General features: G+C 36.2%; 3 protein-coding genes across 3 annotated transcripts; 2 read left to right on the forward strand and 1 right to left on the reverse strand.

Moving 5' to 3' along the window:
* Positions 1 to 447: 447 nt before the first annotated feature.
* LOC125816248 (lysM domain receptor-like kinase 3) lies at positions 448 to 4,387 on the forward strand. The gene is made up of 12 exons (XM_049495833.1): positions 448 to 1,069; positions 1,340 to 1,373; positions 1,480 to 1,484; positions 1,610 to 1,768; positions 2,128 to 2,267; positions 2,488 to 2,577; positions 3,140 to 3,227; positions 3,355 to 3,506; positions 3,583 to 3,674; positions 3,801 to 3,936; positions 4,087 to 4,185; positions 4,280 to 4,387. Exons 1-12 carry the CDS (start codon positions 448 to 450, stop codon positions 4,370 to 4,372), a joined length of 1,710 nt encoding a protein of 569 aa, XP_049351790.1. The 3' UTR covers positions 4,373 to 4,387.
* Positions 4,388 to 6,417: 2,030 nt separating this feature from the next.
* On the forward strand, positions 6,418 to 11,166 carry LOC125816601 (chitin elicitor receptor kinase 1-like). Its single transcript, XM_049496215.1, has 13 exons — positions 6,418 to 7,009; positions 7,420 to 7,453; positions 7,552 to 7,556; positions 7,650 to 7,817; positions 7,895 to 7,897; positions 8,124 to 8,263; positions 8,890 to 8,979; positions 9,446 to 9,533; positions 9,660 to 9,811; positions 9,892 to 9,983; positions 10,583 to 10,718; positions 10,871 to 10,969; positions 11,059 to 11,166. The coding sequence occupies exons 1-13, from the start codon at positions 6,418 to 6,420 to the stop codon at positions 11,164 to 11,166; spliced, it is 1,707 nt and encodes a 568-aa protein (XP_049352172.1).
* Positions 11,167 to 12,044: 878 nt separating this feature from the next.
* LOC125816418 (autophagy-related protein 18h-like) lies at positions 12,045 to 21,827 on the reverse strand. The gene is made up of 9 exons (XM_049496024.1): positions 21,277 to 21,827; positions 18,474 to 18,917; positions 17,925 to 18,368; positions 16,602 to 16,844; positions 15,706 to 16,500; positions 15,446 to 15,624; positions 13,416 to 13,501; positions 12,769 to 13,326; positions 12,045 to 12,415 (listed from the first exon to the last, which is right to left on the reverse strand). Exons 1-9 carry the CDS (start codon positions 21,472 to 21,474, stop codon positions 12,411 to 12,413), a joined length of 2,952 nt encoding a protein of 983 aa, XP_049351981.1. The 5' UTR covers positions 21,475 to 21,827; the 3' UTR covers positions 12,045 to 12,410.
* Between the last annotated feature and the right edge of the window lie 750 nt (positions 21,828 to 22,577).

A 22,577-nucleotide genomic window follows, 5' to 3' on the forward strand; every position in this document is an offset into this window, starting at 1 on the left:
TTAAAAAAATAGAAATGTGAAAAATAATAGAAGCCTTTTTTTTTTCTTTTGGTGACTAAAGAAAAGTGAACTAAAAGACAACAAACCAAAGATTAGAGCATGCTTGGTACGGAGTCGCCTTTGTTAGGGAGCGCTTTACCGGAACTTCCTGACGTGAATTCGAATTTAGTTGGGCTCCAATGTGGATATCAGACACCGGATAAGAAACCAAAAAAAATTGCACAAGCCTGATGTGGCAAAGCAGAAGTCGATTTTTTAATTTGATTGTTCTTTGTTCTCAAAGTTTCTAGGAATATGTAATCGTAGCTGAATATTAGCAAAAAAAATACTAAAAGTAAAGTAGGTTGGTTCAACTGAATTTAAGTAATTTTAGGTACAGTACTTATAAGTACTTCAACTACAATCAGTTGAAAAACTACAATCTTTTTTCCTTCAATCTTCAGCACAATGATATTCCTTAGAAGAAGATCAATAATAATCTTAGTCCTGATTTACTTATTCTCAAATTGCACAACATGTAGTTGCATAAATGGCTGTGATTTAGCTTTAGCTTCCCTCTTCATCTGGCCCGAATCGGACCTCCCTAAAATATCCCAACTATTTGACAACATGCCATCCAGTGATATTCTTGACTGGAATACTGAAATCACAAGCACGTTTATTCTAACCGAATCCAGAGTTAACGTTCCCTTTCGTTGTGATTGCCTTAATAATGGTGAGTTTTTGGGACATGTATTTTCCTATATTGTTAGTGCCAATGACACTTATGATCTCATCGCCACAAGGCTCTATTCAAGTTTGACGAATAAAGAGTTGTTGATGAGGGATAATAGTTATCCGGAAAACAATATACCGGATCATGTGACCTTGAACGTGACTGTGAATTGCTCCTGTGGGAATAAAGATGCGTCAAAGGATTATGGATTGTTTATCACGTATCCGATGAGGCCAGGGGAAAATTTGAGTTATATCGCGTTGGTGACTAATACTAGCTCAAGGCTGATAGAAATGTACAATCCAATGGTGAATTTCAGTGCTGGCAGCGGGTTGTTGTACATTCCAGGCAAAGGTTAGTTCAGATTAAAGAAAAGAAGAAGAGTATTTGGTAGATTAGCTTTTTCTTTTATATAATATTGGACTGAGACGGACTTACATGAAGTAACTTCATATAGCATGAATCGCAATGCAAACAGACTCTGCTGAAGTAAAATTTAGGCAAAGCATAGAAAATCCTGTTTTTAATGATTTGTGTCTTTTGTACAATGTTGCTGTTGTTGTGATGGATATTATATTTGATTGTAAATCCAGTTTTATCTATGTATATACTTGTTTTATGCAGATAAACTGGGGAATTATCCACCTATACCAACCAGGTACAATTTTCAGATTTGAAGTAGTTATACATTGAGCACCTTATCTTAAGACATGCTTGCATATTCTTTAACTTATTTGGTCATCCATGTTTCCCCTGGCTTGCAGAAAAGGTGGACTACCCTTTCCTTCTCTTTATTTTGTGTTGGATTGCTTCTAATTGCTCCCAAATCAAGTTGTTGATGGAAGTGTTGTACAATGTAAGCATATTGATTATTCTGTATGAGTGTCTCATCAGGCTCATCAGGTAAAACAATAGCTGCATTAGCAGTAGCTGCACTAGCCGGAGTTTCGTTATTGGTAGGCATCATTTATGTGGGAATTTATAGAAAGAAGGAACAAAAGGTTGCAGCAAACATCCCAGCATCTTCTGGTCAATACCATCCACCTAGTCCTGGTAATTGTAAATCTTCCTCTTTCTTTTTCTACTTCTTTGCTCTTCCCAAATTTCGAGTTCAAATCTCCTTCTGAATGAAGCCTCCAGTTGAAAATGTCTATCATGGATGTTAAATTAAGCATTTTTGCGATTACCAGCAAAAATTCTTTCAACCCTGTCCTTTAGGATAGCCAATATTCTAATTCATTATCAAATTTCAACTTCATGGAGGTATCTAATGCTAGATTTATTACTCCCAATGTGCTTGCAATATGTTTGATCCATGTGAAGAACCACTAGAACTTGCTTAGTTTATTACTCCAAACATATTCCAATAAATGTGGCCTAAGGCACTGACCTTGTTGATGGTGCTTCAGCAGGTCTTTCGGGCATACATGTGGACAAATCAGTAGAGTTTTCATATGAAGAACTTGCTAAGTCGACTGATAACTTTAGCATTTCGAATAAGATTGGAGAAGGTGGCTTTGGAACTGTTTATTATGCTGAGCTGAGAGGCAAGGTCTGCAGTTCATGTTTTTGTCTCCCCATGATGCAAAGTTTTGTTTATCTATTGTTAGAAATATATTGCAAAATCAGTAAGGAGAACACAATTCGATCATTCTTGCACTTGATCAAGTAAGATGTCTGAGTAGTCTCAACTAAAATAAACTGAAAAAGCTGTTAAAACAGTGTTATTAAGGGTAGCAATGTCTCTGCTAATTCTACATTTAAAACTACAGAAAGCAGCAATAAAGCGAATGAATCGGGAAGGAAGAACAGAATTTCTTGCTGAACTTAAAATTTTGACGCGTGTTCATCACCTGAACTTGGTATGATCAATATCTTCTGTCACTTGTTTTATTTTGCTTATAATTTTTTATTTTTTTTTGTTTTGTCAAGTATAATAAGTATTGAATGCCAGATATTGCAAGTTTAAGCAATATCTTTTAGAACTTCATTAGCATTCCCGTGCCTGGAATTCACATGTTTTGCTTATTTAGTTGATTGCTTTGAAGGAAATGTAAAGAGAGGGAAAAGAAATTGATTTTCTCACTCATAGCATGTCGTTTTACTAATTTTCACCTCTTTTATTTTAATCATTCTACTCCATATACATTGAGCTCGTAAAGCTGCAAGTTTAGTTTATAGTATGAGGGTATTGATAGATCCTGTAGGAGTTTATTTTCAATTTACAAAGGGAACCGTATTTGAAAATATGTCCATGAAGAGAGCGCATGCCTAAGAATGTGAAGGATGTTTGCACTTTAAATTACAAGTATCGAAATGCATGTATATCATTTTATTGATCTGGTGCGGAACTCAAATGTGATTGTATTATGCTTAATTTGTTTTCTCATTTGACTATTTCATCTGATGCTGAATTGCATGCAGGTGTCCTTGATAGGGTATTGTGTTGAGAGGTCCCTCTTCCTTGTATATGAATTCATTGAGAATGGTAATCTAAGCCAACATCTTCGTGGTACGAGAACTCTACTAGCTATAGCAATATGATGGAATAGTTCATTCTTTATGGTTTTCTTCTTATTTGTATTTGTGATGTTTATATGCTTACAGATTTATTAATTGTTTGGTAAATCTATTTACAGGGAAAGACGTATTGACATGGTCAACAAGGGTGCAAATTGCAATGGATTCAGCCAGAGGTCTTGAGTATATACACGAGCACACCATCCCCTTTTACATCCATCGTGATGTTAAATCAGCAAATATTCTGATAAACGAGAACTTTCATGCAAAGGTATCTTTAACGTCCTCTATTAATTCTGTGTGTTTCAACAACTTCTGTAGTCTTCTAACTGGTTAATCACTCACAGATTGGAGATTTTGGCTTATCAAAACTTGTTGAAAGTGGAAATCCAACTTTGAATACACGTTTTATGGGTACATTTGGATACATGCCACCAGAGTAAGTTTTTTTTTCACTGTATAAGCGCGTCTAAAAGTAGGTGTAGCTTCAGCTGTCCAAACCTTTTTACTTGAATAGAGAATCTGGCAATTAGTACAAAATAGTAACAAATTTTAAAATGTGCAGGTATGGTCATTCAGGAGTTATCTCTCGTAAAGTAGATGTCTACGCTTTTGGTGTTGTCCTTTATGAATTGATTTCGTCCAAGGACGCAGTAGTCAAGGAAGATGGTGTTGATGAAGCAAGAAGCCTTGTTGCTTTGGTAACTTTTTCTTCAAATTTCTTCATTGAATGTTATTCATTGGCATTGAGATGACCTTGACATAAACTTTACTCCTCTGCATTTAAAATCTGACACTTTTAGTTTGAACCAGACGATGAGCTAATCGTGATTGTTCTGTGATAATTGTAGTTTGATGAAGCTTATAGTCATCCAAATCAAATTGAAGCCATTTCCAGATTGATAGACCCTAAACTCCGCAATGACTACCCCCCCGATTCAGTCTACAAGGTACAATTATATCTCTTTAATTACTGCACTAGCTATATACCCCCTTTTCTGTCTCTGCTTCCACTTGAAGCAACACATGGTTTGTCTATTGCAGATGGCACAGCTTGCTAAAGCTTGTACGGAGAAGAATCCTGAAATGAGACCGACTATGCAATCAGTAGTGGTTGCTCTTATGGCGCTCTCATGATTGACAGATTGATATGTTGCTTTCACTCTATGGAAATTAAGATCAAAAGGCAGAAACAAGATCATGTTACATAATGTAACGTATTTAAAGGTGTTAGGCTCAACAGATCTATAGGGATCACTTCACTACAGTCAGAGAAGAGCCCAAAATGTCACCAACTACCTAAGAAAGTACTTGTTAATAAGATACTATGTAGTTTTCATATTTTGCCAACCACATTACAATCCCAAGCAGCAGCATTTTTGTCTCCTCTTGCATGCTGATTGTATCGCAGAGGCTCGAATCTTCAATATAAAATACGTATTATTGTATTGGAACTTCATGATTTCAATGTATTTCTGTTTGTATACTAAGAATGAGGTACTCTTGAATCTTGATTTTGGTACATGACCCAATGTAATATGCAGTGTTTGCATGAGTTAGATTTGGATTTAATTACTGTCTTTCTCCTTTTGATAAATTTGGATTTTCAAACTATATACTCCCTCCGTCCCATTTATGTGAGGTAGTTTGACTCGGCACGGAGTTTAAGAAAGAAATGAAGACTTTTAAAACTTGTGGTCCAAAATGAATGATAGAAATTTGTATGGCTGTAAATCATTTCATTAAGGGTAAAACAAATATTTTATAGTTAAATTGTTACTTAATATAAAAATGTGTTATTCTTTTTGGTACTGACTAAAAAAGAAAGTAAATCACATAAATTGAGACAGAGGGAGTAGTAAGTCCTAAGGACGATACTTCTTCTTTTTGTCGAAATTTCAAATTGTTGACTATGAGCAGCATCTCATTAGTTAGGGGTCAGTCAACAGACAACAATTGACTTGGACCATTAATGTTCATTAGTTGGTGGGAGCCCGGAGGTAAAAGTGACCAAATGGATCCACTATCTAAGCTAGCGTTTGACCTCAAGTTTTCAAATATTTTTGATAAATCTTAATTGTATAAAGTTTTTGGTGAAGTTTTACCATATGTTTGGCCCCAAGTTTTTCCAAAAATATTTGATTATTTTAAAAAATATAATTTATACCCATAAGTTCTAAAAATTATTTAAAATGTCCATAAATTTATATTATCATTTTATAATGAATATGCTCCATTAAAAAATAACATTATAACATACCGCCTCTGTTCCTAATTACTTGTCTACTTTTGAATTGACACACCTATTAAGAAAATAATTATTGACATAGTCAGTTTACCATTTTACCCTTATTAATTATGAAATGGATGAAATAAAAATTTAAGATTTTCAAGAAGTTGTACCTTTTTCAAAATAATAAATTTAGAGTATAATAGGCGAAATAAAAAATTGTCCTTTCTTGATTTGTCAAAATGGACAAGTAATTAAGGACATGGGGAGTAATTAATAACAATTAACAACAACAAAATAACAATATAGGCAATATAATACATTAATTGTATACTCAAATTTGTCATTGATTCAATTATAATTATAGTCCATTAAACATAAACAAAATAACAATATAGGCAATATAATACATTAATTGTATACTCAAATTTGTCATTGATTCAATTATAATTATAGTCCATTAAACATAAATTGTTCTTTTTTCTCAATTTTATCACTCAAACTTTTGTAGAGGAGATAGTAACAAATATTGGTTGGAATTAATAAATGATGAGTTTTTTTATAAAATATAAAAGTTTGGGATGATTTTTGAATTTTTCAAAATTCCCAATTATTAGAACTTGCCCAAATACTAGTTTTTTCTAGTATTTGGAAACTTGAGATACCAAGTTACATGACCAAACACCATTTCCCAAGTTTTTTTGGGCCAAACGGATCCTAAGTATATATAAAAAAAAAGAATGGAGCCTCACACTTCAAAATTTTCACTGACAAGTAGTCAACTTGTTACTTTTCGTTGTCCACTTTCCATAGAAAATTTGTGTTTGCCTAATAATTCCAATATACTGTTATACCTTTTCTGTGTTTCCTCTTGATGTTTGGTTTTGGAAGATCAAAATTAAAAACAAGAGGAATGTATATCTTTCCAAGGATAAGGACAATCGTATTTGTGATGTACTATTACTACTACTACTTATTTTCAGTTGATTATGCTGATTCCAGGTGCACAGAGGGCTGTGCCTTAGCTTTAGCTTCATATAGGATCTCGTTATCTGGTGATCCTGATCTTGACATTAGTTACATAGCCCACATCTTCTCGAACATCTCTATCCCTGAAATCCGTAGCTATAACCCAAGTATCTTAAACCCCAATAGAAATCTTGAATACCGGGTTAACGTACCCTTCTCCTGTGACTGCCTTAATAATGGGGACTACTTGGGCCACGTCTTTACATACCCTGTTTGCTCTGAGTGCACTTATGATTCTGTAGCATTACAATATTCCAATTTGGTAACTGGGGAGTGGCTGATGAGGGTTAACAATTACCCGGAAATGACAGCATTGAACGTCATAGTGAATTGTTCCTGCGGGAACGAACATGTCTCCAAGGATTATAGTTTGTTCCTCACGTATCCAATTTTTCCAGGGGAAAATTTGACGTCAATAGCTTTGGCGACAAAAACAAGTTCAAAATTGATCCAAATGTACAATCCAGGCGTCAATTTCAGTGCTGGCACTGGCCTGCTCTACATTCCAACCAGAGGTCATATTTGTTTTGTTCCACCACATTTTAATACATGTAGTAGTTCCATTTTTAGTTTGAATTAAGGGTTCTGGAAGACTGAGTTGATTCTCTCAAGCTCAACCATATTTGGTATGAAGGAAAATGTTTCCCTGAAAAGTAAGCAGAAATATATGGAAAACTTAGGGTGTGTCGGAAAATGTTTCACCTAAAAAGTAAGCAGAAATATATGGATAACTTAGGGTGTGTTTAATTCTTTTTACTTCCCATTTTTGAACCTTTCATGAGAGATTGATTCATTTTCTCATCTCCCGAACATTTTGTTGTGGATTTTGAACCTAAATTTTAATTTGGGGTTTCGTAAAAATATTGACATCCTTTTTTTCAATTGGTGGATAATTTTTCTGACCATGGTTCCTTGTTTTATGCAGATAAATTTGGGAACTATCCACCTATGCCAACCAGGTATCTTTTTCACACTTGAGTTGGCTATAAATTGAACATCTTATCTTGGTGTATATTATTAACATATTTGGTCATCCATGTTTCCCTCGACTTTGCAGCAAAGGTGACTGCTCTCATGTTTAACGCAACTCTAGTTAGTCATGGATTATTCATGATATCCTAGATTATTGATTATTCTGTGCGAGTGTATGATCAGGCTCATCAGGGAAATTTATTGCTGGAGTGGAAGTAGCATCACTAGTTGCAGTAGCTGGAGTTGCATTACTCATATGCATCATTTACCTGGGATTTTATAGAAAGAAGGTACAAAAGATTGTGCCACAAATCTCAGCAACTGCTGATCAATCGCATCTATCTAGTCAGGGTAATTCTCTAGATTAACAAAAACACTTTTTGCAACATAAGTTCTTCCAAAGTTTTTTCCATTTTTTGAATTGATAGCTGGTGTTGTCTTGTTTCCTCTATTGTCTGTCTACTGTTGTTTCACAGGGATCAATAAATCAAATAGTAAATTTTAAGTGTTAAAATCAGTGTCTTACCTTTGGTAGATCGAAATTTTGTTAAACACTTCATGGCTTTGTACTTATTCCATATCTTGGGTTGTTATTATATAAACTGAGCAAGGCCTGAGGGAACTAAGGCAGTGACCTTTCTGATGGTGCCTTGGCAGGCTTCTTGGGCATAGCTGTGGACAAATCTACGGAGTTCTCATACAAAGAACTTGCTGAATCGACTAATGGCTTTAGCATTTCTAATAAGATTGGAGAAGGTGGCTTTGGAACTGTTTATTATGCTGAGCTGAGAGGAAAGGTCTGCAGTTCAAAAAAAATTTCATCAAATAACTGTAAAAATATGTCTGCCTGTCTCTTTTGAAGGTTGAAATCTTTCTATTCCCTACATATTTTTTCCTAAGCTATTTGTCATAAACAAAAAAAAGGTGAAGTCATGGAACACCTGTCAATATTGTTCATTCCAATAAGATGGAGTTTACTGAGGCCTAGAATGGACCCTAGCTTTCCTTTATAGGTAGCAAGTCAGCTGCTACTTTACTTTGTCCCTTGTTCCATGTGTTTCAGAAGACTTCTATTATGAATTCAATAAGTAAAAGACAAAATATGAGTCCTGGATTATAGAATTTCACTTTGGAGGAATAATATGAGAAGTGTGATAAACCTAGAGAATCACAATTTATAAAAGCTACGATTATTACGAAGAATTATTAGTTATAGCTTATACAGTAAAATTTAAGGTTGTTATACTGCAACTGGATATGTTGGGAGATTTCTTATTGCATAAACTGATAATAACTTACTTACAAATGGACCTGTGCTACTATGACTTGAAAGGGGGAAACTCACCGTTCAATGGGACATTTCTACATTTTTTCTTTTTATACTGTGAATTTCTGCTAACATATACTGAAAACTATGATACAGGCAACAGCAATAAAGCAAATGAATAGGCAGGCAAAAACTGAATTTCTTGCTGAACTGAAAATTTTGACGCGTGTTCATCACTTGAACCTGGTAATTATCAATATCTTCTCTGTCAGTTGAGATTGCCTTTAGAAGCAGTTCTATTTCTTTTGATGAGCACAAGTATAATGCTAATCGGGGTAAATGATGCAACATCTTGACATCATGGCATTCATGTTTGATATTTGAAAGAAAAACTTGTTTTTCATCTACTTCATTAACCGCCACAAATAAATAACAAAATAGAGAATCTTTTCTTATTCAGTTGATCAATTTTAATCAATCTAGCCCCAAGTATAAACGAACTTTAAAACTGATGGTATGTCATATGACAGTAAAAAATACAACCTTGTAAGAGATGATTCATGATTTATTGGCCACATTTTTACTGGAAGTTCTAAGTCTGGAATTGTATGTATATCATATACTGATCTGGTGGGGGAACTGGGAAGTTTAATGATGTATTATGCTTATTAGTTTGCTTGTTTGATTTTTTGCTGTCACTGAATGCATGCAGGTGTGCTTGATAGGATATTGTGTTGACAGGTATCTCTTCCTTGTATATGAGTTCATTGACAATGGTAATCTAAGCCAACATCTACGTGGTATGGAACTTAATGAGCTATAGCGATGTGCTGGAATAGTTAATTCCTTGTTTTTTTCTTCTTTTTTGCATTGGAGATGTTTATAAGCTTAAGCATTTGTTTGTTACTTGATAAATCTATCTCCAGGGAGGGACACACTGCCATGGTCAACGAGGGTGCAAATCGCACTAGATTCTGCCAGGGGTCTAGAATATATACATGAACACACCGTTCCTGTTTATATCCATCGTGATATTAAATCAGCAAATATCCTGATAGACAAAAACTTCCATGCAAAGGTCTTATTAAGGCCCCTAATCTTTGTTTTTTGACCAATATATTTAAGTGCTCGCCTGATTGGTAAATCACTAACTTACAGGTTGGAGATTTTGGCTTGACGAAACTGGTTGAAAATGGAAATTCAGCTATACCTACACGTTTTATGGGTACATTTGGGTACATGCCACCAGAGTAAGTTTTTTCAGTGTACAAAATGTGTCTAAACATAGGAAATAGCTGCTGCTGAATAAGCTTATTTAATAAAGAACCTGGCAATAGGTGGTCTCTATGGTAACAGAGTTGACATTTAAGATTAATGGTATCAAAACTATTTTGTCTTTCTGATGTACCGGTACAGGACAGACTGGTTCTACTGGAATTCGAACACAAGACCCCATACAAATCTTCCACTTCCTTGGCAGTTGCACTAGAGACATTTTTATGTCAACGGAATTCAATAACATATATTTACACATTCAATTTTTCAAAAATATAATGTACATATATAAGCTGGAAACGTTTTGCTCTTGCATTTCCTTCAAACCATATTCTGAAAAAGCTGAGGTTCTATCGGGAAATAGGACCTCACAAAGGTAGGGGTAAGGTCAGCGTATACCCCGCCCTTCCAGACCCCACTTGTGGGACTATACTGAGTATGTATGTTGTTGTTGTTGTATATAAGCTGGAAACTTTTTAGTTGAACTCCCTCAGACGAAGTTGGTTATATTATTCCACATGCATCTGATGTATCACAGATGGATAGTTCCAATAACTATTGCTGAAATATGCAGGTATGGTCATTCAGGAATTATCTCATCTAAAATAGATGTCTATGCTTTTGGCGTTGTCCTTTATGAACTAATTTCGTCAAAGGAAGCGGTAGTCAAGGAAGATGGTATAGATGAAGCAAGAAGCCTTGTTGCATTGGTAACTTTGCTTCAGCATATTTCTTAAAAGAATGTTATCATTTGCCACTGACATGACCTTCTCATGGATCTCACCCTTCTTGCTAGTGTTACTTTGTCTATTGCACCAAAATTTACGAGCTAATTATGGTGATTGTTCTGTGATAATCATAGTTTGGAGAAGCTCATAATCATCCAAATCCAATTGAAGGCATTTCCAGATTGATAGACCCCAAACTCGAGGATAACTACCCTTTTGATTCAGTCCAAAAGGTACAAATTACATTTCTTTCCTACACTGTGTACCACTTTTTGTTTCTTTGCTTCCTTGAAGCATTAAACACTTGTCTTGTCTATTACAGATGATACAGCTTGCTAATGCTTGTACAGAGAAAGATCATGAGATGCGGCCGACTATGAGATCTGTAGTGGTTGCACTTATGGCACTCTCATCATCAATAGAGGATTGATAATCTGACGTTCAGGGTTGGTCCTGCAGTGTTTCATTGATATGAGTTTCTTGAAATCAAGAGCTTAGTTTCAACTTCTGTAAAATTACTTTTCCTATTAAGATCACTTTCCAGTGTTTATTAAGAAAAATAAAAAATCACAGACTAGTTTCAGAAAGTTGACGACACTACTGGTATTTTTTTGAGTTTTGAACTGCTACTCTCATGGTGAAAACATGAAGACAAACATCTTCAAAATAAAACAAGTGAAAGCTTAAGGTATTGAAATTTCTCTTCCAAGTACTAATGTTGTTTGTTTGTTGAAAGAAGATGTATTCTTGATTTCTATTCCATGTAATGATAGTTCCTGTGGAGGCCTCTGGAGTCTAGTCCATTAGTCCTCCTCTTTGAAAGGGAAGAGCAAGAAGATAACCCAGTGCTCAGTAGTACTTTTGGCATAGCAATTTACTGTTATGTTTCTTCCTCACTTTGCAATTTAGCCAAATCAAACAATAAAAATATATCATAGATTACATGGACAATTTAGCAGTGAGACACAGTATTCATGTTAATGCAACAGCATCACCCAAAAGGGAGAAGTAGCAGTAGACTTTATCATACAATTACCCAGTAGCATTGCGCAACTACCAAATGCTATAATGCCAATACACTATAGATTGAAAAATGAGAATTGTCAACATAGTTTTGGGTCAATAATAAGCAACTTCACAACTCTTCGACATCAAGTAATTTTACTTGATTCCCTATCATCCAGCATCATGTTTATACATCCGCCAACTTTGCCAAAATAACCCTGACACAAATAAACATCAAACGACAAAGTCTAGTGTTCCAATCAAACACGGCAAATGAAACAGAAAAACAACTGTACAATAAATGATGATTTTCTTTTCATTTTCATTTTTTTATTTTCTTTTTCTTTTTTTTCAAAAAAAAAAAAAAGAACAATAGTTTTACACAGCATAGACTGTCATGTCCACACCAATCATTTGCACCAAGAATTTTACTATACACCATATACAGAGAATCGGACAGGAGAAACCAGGCATCTTCACTCCGGCAAAAAGGAAATAACTACAGTCATATTTCACATATCAGTCAGTAGGTTTCTTCTGAAATGTTCAGCTCTATTCAATGGCATATACGATATGTTCCACTGAATTGGCCAATATCCTACTACCAGCAATACTAGATGTTATTGAAATAAGATTAGGCTGGTATGACGCGGGAATCAGAGTCAGGCATCAACCTGCAACAACCGAAGGCAACTGCATTACATACAGAATAAGAAATAATGACCCTTGCAACTAAAAGTTCAGACGATATTCAATACTGTCAAAGAAACTAGAGAAGGGCCCTTGGTAGGGAACTACCTAAGGTCAATCTGTTCTACTGAAAAAAGGTCATCTTTTTACCAAGTTCTATCTGTTCTATTCTAATAGACTAAATCTACTATACAATTTTTTTGGCCTAAACTGTAAAAGGCATTGCATGAAACAAATCCACGGTTTCATGAAAGCCTATGTTACATAATAAAAGGAAAAGGATGGAGGGACGAAGAAATAAGTAACTCTACAAGACAAAACCCACTTAATCACTCACCTTCTTCGAAGAAGTCAAACACACCTCCCAGCATATCATCACTTTCCCCATCATCATCAGGTTTCTCTTTGTTGCAAGGACTACTACTGCTATCCATATCAGCAACCAGTTCAGTTACCTCATGCAATTCATTGTTAGTTGAAGCCTTACAGTAGCCTTCTTGAAAAAATTGACCAAAATCTACAGGGTCGCATATATCTTCATTAACAGTTTGTTCGTCAATTATGTTCATACTCAAGTCGGAACGATTGGAACTTGAGTTTGAAGCTTCACTGGTAATGACACTGTTTGAAGACTGAACCTCTCTTGCACTGGTTCCTCCAGTGGAGAAGGATTCAATTTTGGGAGGAGATGGACTATTTACCACATAACTTTCCTCAACGGAGCACAAGATATTTGGGGATGATTCCAGACCAGCAGGCATGTTCTTACTCACTTGTGGGGCTGCAGTATAACTAGAACTTCTCGACCCATCACTTTCTTCCATAGAAAGTTCAATACATGGATACGAAATTGGCCCCATACCAACTTCATGTAAACGGGGAACTTGTGAAGAACCTGGAAGCATATATGTTAGACAAAGTAAAAAAAAAACATCAGCCATAAAACAACTATTAATGCTTAAAAGAAAAGTCGAACAGTCTAACCAGAAGGAAAGCTTTTCTCAGAGAGAGAGTCTGCCCTGGAAATACCAGTTGTGCCGTCCCCTGACTTCTCTTTACCAATGGAAGAGCTGAAGAATGGAAGGAAAAAAACAAATATTATTTAACTGCACAACACTAGTATTGACTGCATGAAGATGTACCCACTATTAAGAGCAATACTTGATAGAATAATGATCTTTAGGTCCTTTGTAGAAAACAATAGAAGTAACTATAATAATCTATATGTCAAGAGATCCTAAGAAAATCCTGTATCATTTGCGTATCAGAATCTAAATGTGTCCAAAACGTTATTTAACATAAAAAAAGCATGTGATGATCAGACTGTACAGAAGGTACAGATTCCAACAACCATGACAAACGAGTGAAACAGAGTTGTCAAATGTGGGAACGCACAAAAAGGCACAAATAAAGATCAGATGAAGAAAAATATCTGTGACAGAGAAAGAGAGGAGCTACAAGAAAGTAACTGTAAGAACATTACAATTATATGAACATATGAATTGAAAACCTGAAGATTAAGCAAAATACAGGAAGTAGAACCATGTCAATCAAGTTCCTAAATCATTATAAGTGTGATTCAAGTTCCGTGACAAATCATAATATATATATCAAACTTTTTATTCTCAATGAAATGAATGAATAACATATTCGTCTACAATGATTTCATCAACAATTAATATGTCTACTATGTTTATCATTGAGTGAGTCCATTGATGTTGGGACGCATGCCTTGGTACAATTGTGCCTGCCCTGACATATTGTTTTAGGCAAAAAGGAAACCTATCATTTGCATCTAGTTTTAGGGTTTACACAAGCCGCAAACTATTGTTCGGCACCACTGAAGAAGATTCCCACATTACTGTTCAATGTAAAATCAGAGTTCTCTTCCAAACTTTCAGAATAAAATATTCCGCATACTGCAATTGAATGAAAAAGGCTAAATTGAGAATCATGACTAAGAAAAAGCAGAATGCGTGCTCTAACAATATGAACCAGTTGGCCCCATTGAGAAAGGACACACGGGGCCATTCGTGGACATGAACAGCCATTCAGAAATTTCCCATCAATCTATGTCGATAGCACTGTCTTTTTAACTTCAATTTTGTTTAAAGGTCTGGACACAATTTTTTAGATGAGAGTTGAAAAAAGTGGTTTAAATTCTTTCGAGAACATAGAAAGAGTGGTTGTAACTTCAATTTTCTCCAAATATGGGGCAGTATTACACAAGCGTGAGAAAGTATTAAACTGCCCCATAAAGCTTCCATAATTTAACTAATCAAAAAAGAAACCAAGGGCAACCAGAATCCCCAAGTTTGGTGTGAATTGAGGCCTAAAAATAGAAGAAAGCTGTATAATGCAAGAGACATGGCGACTTATCTCTATATCTCTATACAATCATCAACTTCTGTAGAGTCACTTAAATCACTTCAATATCTATACAACTCTCAGTGATGAATCAGAGGATGAACAGAATTTAAACCCACTGCATGCCTGCAGATAGACACTAGAATTCTTCAAAAGCACATATGCTACGAAAAAGTCACCCGCTTATTCCCCCTATTATAAACTTCTTGAATCCAATTCATGGTGTGACTAGAATTTGACTCATGGATCAGCCAGCAATCAGGTTATAAACAAAGCCAATTAGAAATAGTTATTTCATGGACACATTATGGCTGAACCTTAAGGGATAAAGAAAAGAACATTCTTCTACACATTTGCAGACTAGTTGCAAGATGGTGGAAATAAATTCCAACTTGAATGCACTGAATGGAAAGAGAAATGCAAGGGGGAAATTACAGTTGCAAAGAACTTATAGAATCCCATAAAAACTGAAAACAGTATTACAAAATCCTAAAGCAGTAGGCCTCAACTCTGGATCAAGCAGATAATGCGAGGTAAAACCCAATTTTCGTGCACCTATCTCATTAGGTCAGGATCAGAAAAAACCTTAGCGAATATAAAAGTGCAAGTGCTACAAAATGAAGGACCCAGAATAGCTATTTCATTACCTATCATCTGACCACTTTGATGGAATCCTGTGGAAATGGTCAAACACAGGCAGCAGGTCTTTACGCCTTACTTCGACCTCATTGACAGGAATCTTCTCAATCTCAATCTCCCCAGCACCAGAACTTCTAGAAATATCCTGCTCTTCATATCCAGAAAGACTCATGGTACAGAAGTATATCTAGAACAGATACAAATGACATCAGTACATATTCAGAAGTATAGAGGAACAGACACAATTTCTGCAAGAGATGATAACAACCTTGGACTTTTGCCAAATAGGTATCCTCCCAGACTTCAACTGCACCTCAGCATTGGAAAGGTACCAATGAGACCGATCACATAGTTTAGCCAAATCCTTTTCTCCTTTATCATCATCTTCAGAAAGAGAATCTCCCATGACTATGTCTGTAGCTTCACGGCCACCTGGAGTAATGCCATGAATACATTCCTCTCTTTCAGGCCAATCAGCTCTTCGACATACATCCCACCATTGAATGGGGTCAACTTTCACCCCAGTGTCATCCTCTTGCATTTGAACTACTGAAACAGTCTCTGTTCTCAGATAAGAGTCACCCTTCTCTCCACCAAATGAGGGCATCAATTCATATTGAATTAAGTGACCAGATGGAGTATAAGCCAAAAGATGCTCCAAAGCATTTAAACTTTTGGGAGCAGGTTGTTCCCGGCGTACGGAACTGTGAAAATCAGCAGCAAGAACACCAGAAGGCACAGAAACCTTTCCTGCTGCAGAAGATGCAGCATTGCTCACTGTATTTAGCCAACCTGAATTCACATTCTTTATCCTGTTGACCACAGAGAGTGTGATAGGTGCAGGCGCTGCCGCAAAAGACTGCTGATTGACCAGGAAAGATGATGTAGACCACCATGGTCCTGAAAGAATAGGTTGAAGGATGGGTCCATCAACATAAGAATTTTGTAGTTGAAGACCAGTCTCACCGCCAAAAGGGGATAGGACAAAAAGATGGCAAGTTCCTCTAGATGAAATAATAGCTACCCATTGACTGTAGTGACTAAAACAAATGTCTTGTATCACCTATCAAATTCAGCATTTAGAGAATAAAATTTAATCAGAATCATTATAGTGACTGAAACCTCAATGTTGAACTTGAGAAGAAAAACACAACAGATACGCACAGCTGGAGTTACACCCCGATGAAGCTTGTAGAGGTGGACATGTGAAGCTTTCCAGTCGCTGCTTTGACTTCCTGCTCCATTTGAGCAAGAAGGTACAATACGAAATAGGTTTATATTATTCCCACGAGTAGAGGCAGTAACAAGAAGAGTGCCACTAGGGTCAAAACACAGAGCAGATATAGGACTGGTATGCGCCCTGAATTGTGATATAACTGCTCGAGAAACAAAATCTTTAATAACAACCTGCAGCAGAAAAATTGGAAGGAAAACTCAAGATCTCATCACCACCATACTTTAAACAAAGCTGATGCAGTTACTCTCTTGCTCAAGATTACACACAGCACAATCATCAATTTAGGAGCTAAAGTAGAGAGAGAAATAATAGGGCATTTGAAGCGGTTGAACAAGATTTAGTAAAATCACGAAGTAGTCTTTTGTTTCTAGTTGCTTTTTGAAGTGCCTATGAGTTCCCCCATCCCCCCATTTATACAGAAGATTGGGTTTCTTTTCTGGAGAACCTTAGTTGTATGTTCTCTTCTTTTTGGTCTACGGCTTGTATGTGTTTTACCCCAACTGTTAATAATATTCACCTTACCAAAAAATCAATTCAGGAGCTATAACATTTTTGTTAGAGCTTAGTAGGGAACATATGTAGAACAAACTACTCTTGTTCAGAGAGAGAGAATTGTCTTGCTTTCGGTTGTCATCTGATAACAGGTAGTATATGCTTCTTAGGATAATAGAGCTTAATTTGAACAGTCCAAAAACTAAAAATGTTATAACCGACAAGTATGTTGTTTACAGCTCTGGAACTAGTATACAATGAACTGGCCCCACTACCCTTCTCAACCTACAGACTTTATTCACCAATTAGAAAGTGCACTAACAACATATCTCTGCTACAACTTCTACGCTTACTTGGGGGTTAGGAAAGGACAAAGTACAAACAATTGATGCTTCTTTCGATGTATTGAATTTACAGATAGCATCCCTCAGGTTCAAGAGATCAAGTACAGCACATATTTATGTCCCTGGCATCAGCTGACCTTGGAACATATGAAGCCCCAGCAAAAAATGAAATCACAGAGTGTAAAACAGAACCAACAAATAAAAATTGCAGATATCTTGTGCTCAACTATACCACACTTTAATCTTTTCTGGGATTCGGCTATCAAAAATGTCAAAATCAGCAGAACACTCGAAACACGGAGCCCTTCCTTTCCTTTCCTTATTAACCTTGGTTTCAATTTCAACAGAACTTCACAATAAAGTTATTTTTCATAAGCATCTTGATAATACAAACAAGCTTTAAATAGAATATACCATGCCCGCAGCATCTGTTTCAGTTGAATGTGCTGGAACCCTCCCAACTTTCCAGCTAGCACTCGTTGACACAGGCGAATTACTCCCGTCAGGAAGAAGTTCATGACAGTATTTGGACAAAGTTTTGTAGCCCATGTCTCCAAGATTGATCAACCCAGCAGCTAAATGTTTGCTGGATTCCATGGCATACCTAGCTACGAGATTTCCATTACCAGGTGATGTAGAAGGGCTAACACCTGGAGAAGGACTAAGACTTTGGGGACTCAAGCGCCCAGTGTTTGACAACAGTGGATTATTTGAAGCATATGCTAACCATCTTGGTCCTACAGCCATGGGACCATAACCAATGTTGACCCCAGTCACACCTTGCCCACCCAACTGAGGAACAGGGTATGTGAGGACGCTAAACTTGTTCTCCAAGGTAAGAGCATCAAAACAGTAGATCTGCCAACACATCAAACATACAAGGGAGCATGAAATTTTCAGCGTAATTTTCAGATTTATGGACAAAGGCATAATCCATCACTACAAAAATTACAAGATGTTTACCTGAGCTGCAAGACCAACAGCCACTACCTTTGGACTGCATCTAACCATATACACAGTGGATCGGAATCGCAAAACATGCACATAGTTGTGAGACCTTAAGGAGTAAAAACGCACAACTGTAGGTGCGTGTGAGATGCTTCCTCCCTGAGACTCAACAAAGCCATCCCTCCCAGTTTGAGTTGGAGCAGAATCCTTGGTGTCATCACATGCCACAACCAAGAGCAGTGGATGTGATTTCTTATATCCTTCATTACCACCAGATTTTGCAGGGATGGGCTGCATCTGTAGAAAAGTTACTGGATCATCACGTCTCGAAACTAGTTCACAAACATTTGAAGCATCTTCAACATCAAGAACTTGAAATCCATCTGAGTAACCAATAAGGAGCACTCGTTTGAATGAAGACAAACCAAGCTCTAGTCTGTCAAAGCAAGCCCATAAAACCTGTTTGGACAAAAAGAATAAACAACCGGGCCCAATTACATCAAATCAGATCATGTACAGCTTATATCGGCAAACTAGAGAAGTTGTGATGCTGTGAAAACAGAAAAGACTACAATATTCCATATCAGAACACTGTTAGAATATCTTACTTCACTTGAGTATCTAAAAATTGTCCAGAACCAAAGCACTTTGCCAACAAACATAGCAGTCAACAATAAACCCTATCCAAATTCCTGCTGCATACCCTTCTTCTATTTTTTTCGCTTTTTTTTCTTTCTGTTGAACAGATATTTAAGACGGTGAGGGAAAGGTCACCCAGAGGAGAGACGAAGACCACATGAATTATATGGAAATTTCTCAAGGAAGTAAATAAGCTAAGAGAAATGGTATACATTGATACTTATCAAGCTAACATACCCATCGCGAAATTCCTTGGCTGATGAGAACCAAAGATAAATAGTAATGGTAACATTTTCCATTCTAGGGTACCAATATCTCTCCTATATGTGGATCCTGAGGTGGTCTTCCTTACAAAAAAAAAAAGAGATGGAAGCTGAGACGAGGAGCTTCAAGAAGATCTTGTTTGATCACATAAACGGTTGCACAGATTTAAATGTCCAGAAGGAGAAGACTATGAACAGCTTCAACTTACAAATCCCGAAGCAAGACAAAACTGTTTATATAGAACCTAACTGCATGTAGATTAATTTACTATCTGTTACATAGTTCCATAATCAAAAAATTAGATCATTAATATGGCTGATTCCTTGGAAATTTACTAGAAAAGTAGTTATGAGAGAACTAAAATTTCGATGTTCATCCTATCAAACTACACCACACTCCTCCCTCCTACAAAAAATCAACTAAAAAGAAGCATAAGCATACTATGGTGAAGAGATGCCCGAACCTAATAAAATATGTTATATTTCCATCTTTCTTTTTTTTTAAAAACTGAATTGCCATTTTTCCACCATTTTATTTGAAACCAAATCGAGTAAAAAGATGGCATTCAATAAAGATGCAAAAGGTTATATACCATTTGTAGTTTGAAATTTGAGCCCAAAATTTTATTTGCATTTCACGGTTCCAGACTGCAATAGCTTAATCGCACATGGTCCCCTAGGAAATCTTTTCAGGGGCATACTTGTGATAGTTACAAATCATTTACCCTCATGAGAAATTAGTAATCACATTGGCATTCATTCCATCGAGAATTCGAATAACATTTTATTAGATGGCAATAACATTTCCAAGTAAGAAATTACAAGTTATAACTCAGAATCATGTCGATATTTGTTGCATTTTCCTTTCCAGGAATGAAGCAGGATAAAGAAAGCATTGGATCTACCATAAATGAAATGTCATTTCTAAAAGGGATTGAGTTATAAACAGGTCTATAAACATGAGGATGGATCTCAAAGCACACTTTCAGTTTTTTTTTAAAAACCTCCAGGATTTGCATGCCCCATAACATTGAGCATATGGAGGATGCACGGAAGAAGCTTAAACTGAAACACAAGGTGCTTACTGGACTTTCTACATAATCAAAATATTATGCACTGTCAAAAAAATTAAAACAGCCATAATCATTTGACCATAGAAATAACTGAAATGTATAAACTCTTTGGGTTGAATTATCTCCGTGCCAACTTAGATAGCATATATCAAGTCCAAATGAAGAATAAAAAGTAGAAAACTGAACATCTAATCACGTTGCATATTTTAAAGGCACTCATAACCATTAAATCTCACTTCCCCTAGTAATGTAACACACTCTTCAATCAAACAAAATTAGAAGAGTAGAACACCAAAATATGCAGTACCAAAGCCGATTCAAGCTCCTGTCCTTCGACCGTGATGCCACATAACCTTGGTAGTAGAGTTTGAGTGCAACATCCATCTTTCTTTTTTCGCAAAATATATATATATATATATATATATATATATATATATATATATATATATATTTCTAGCTACATAATATTGCCCAAAATATTCAGTTGAGCTCTCAGAGTAAATGATCTCAATTGTAAATGCTAAATGTAGTTCCCAAGCCAGCTCCGTTTCACACAATGCTATATTCAAACCCCTAATCAGTAGATAAATAAGCAAAATACATAGTGAGGATAATAATTTTGAATCCTCATCCTAATTCGCTCTATATAAAGAACAAGTTCAACTACCTGGCAAATCCCATTGTACCCAATACACCAAGCAAATCCTAACTATCAAAACCTTTCTGACAGCCAACAAATCCAATTGCGTCATGCTAAGAATCAACTAACTAACAACTATCATCTATAAGAATGAAATGATCAACATTCGAAAGCATGAAATGGTACAAAAACCCGAACCAGACCTGGTCTTTGCGGTGATCATCGGAGGAGGAACCGGCGACAGAGGCACCAGCGGTCCGGACATTGGACGACACCGTTTTGATGCAAGATGAGATGAACTTGAGAGAATTGGGGAGAAATCCATGGGTACTGGTCCCATTCTTCACCTTACTTTTGTTATTACTGTTGCTATTGCTGCTGCTGTTTTGGTTTTTCTTCATAATATAATCAAATACGAAGTTTCTAGAATCTCACCGGCAACCAGCAAGTAACGACCGGAAAAAAGGATCAATATGCACTTCAACAACTTCCTTCAGTACTCCACCGCTTACTCCGGCGCCGCCACCACCAGCTTCCACCTCCGCCACTGCCGCCGAGCGCTGACGTAATTTGACGATCAGATGAAGCATGAATATCGGAAACACTTCACCAGGAAAGAGGAGGAGATAACACCGGTGAAAATTTTTTGGTATTGATGTTGTGTTTTGGTTTGACTCTCAGACGGTTCCCTTTCCTCTCTCTCTTCCTTTTTTTTTTTCTTTGTATTTTTCTCTATTTTCTACTCCTACTGTTTCTGTTCTATCTCTCTCTTCATTGTTAACTGCGGTGTAAGCCAATCCAATTTTTGCTTATTTTTGCAAATGACCAACGACTTTTGGAAAATGTTACTTGCATCCCACTAACTTTTGTGGTGGGTGAAAAAACTCTAATTGGGAAACAAATACTTTGCTATTGTGAAAAAACTCCAATTGGGAAACAACTACTTTGCTATTTTTTGAAATGTAAATCGTTGTGTGTGCAAACAAAAGTCTACCGTAGTAGCTGAAAAGGTTGAGATGTTATATATATAAGTGTAGGATCTCTTAATGATGTGAAGTCTTTGAGAAAAAATTGTGCAGATTTGATGCAAAACAGATAATATCACATCATGTTAAGAGTGTTTTTGAGTTGATTTAGCCTAGCAAAGCAGGATGAGTAAAGTCATGTGGTGGAATGATGGAAGCAAGGCTCGATTTGCTTACCAATTATTAGTGTGGAGATACGTACACAAGAAGGAGCTAGTTGCAGGCTTCGTTTGTCATAAATTTTATAATTTTGGAGATGCGCACGCCACAAAATGATATGGGGGCACACTGTAAATCTCAAAATGATACGGGGGCATAATGTAAATCTGAAAAAATGATCCATGGATTGTAGTGAATGTGGAACTTACTTTGAGGGAGAGAATGTTGGGTATGTGAATAAAAGTTCATTGGTATTCCTTTTGTTCAATAATACTTGTTCACTATTGACTTTGCACATTTCTTAAGAAACTATAATAAAA

The sequence above is a fragment of the Solanum verrucosum genome, unplaced genomic scaffold, assembly GCF_900185275.1.
Source record: "Solanum verrucosum unplaced genomic scaffold, falcon-dt-bn FXZP01000261.1, whole genome shotgun sequence".
Taxonomy (NCBI): Eukaryota; Viridiplantae; Streptophyta; class Magnoliopsida; order Solanales; family Solanaceae; genus Solanum; species Solanum verrucosum.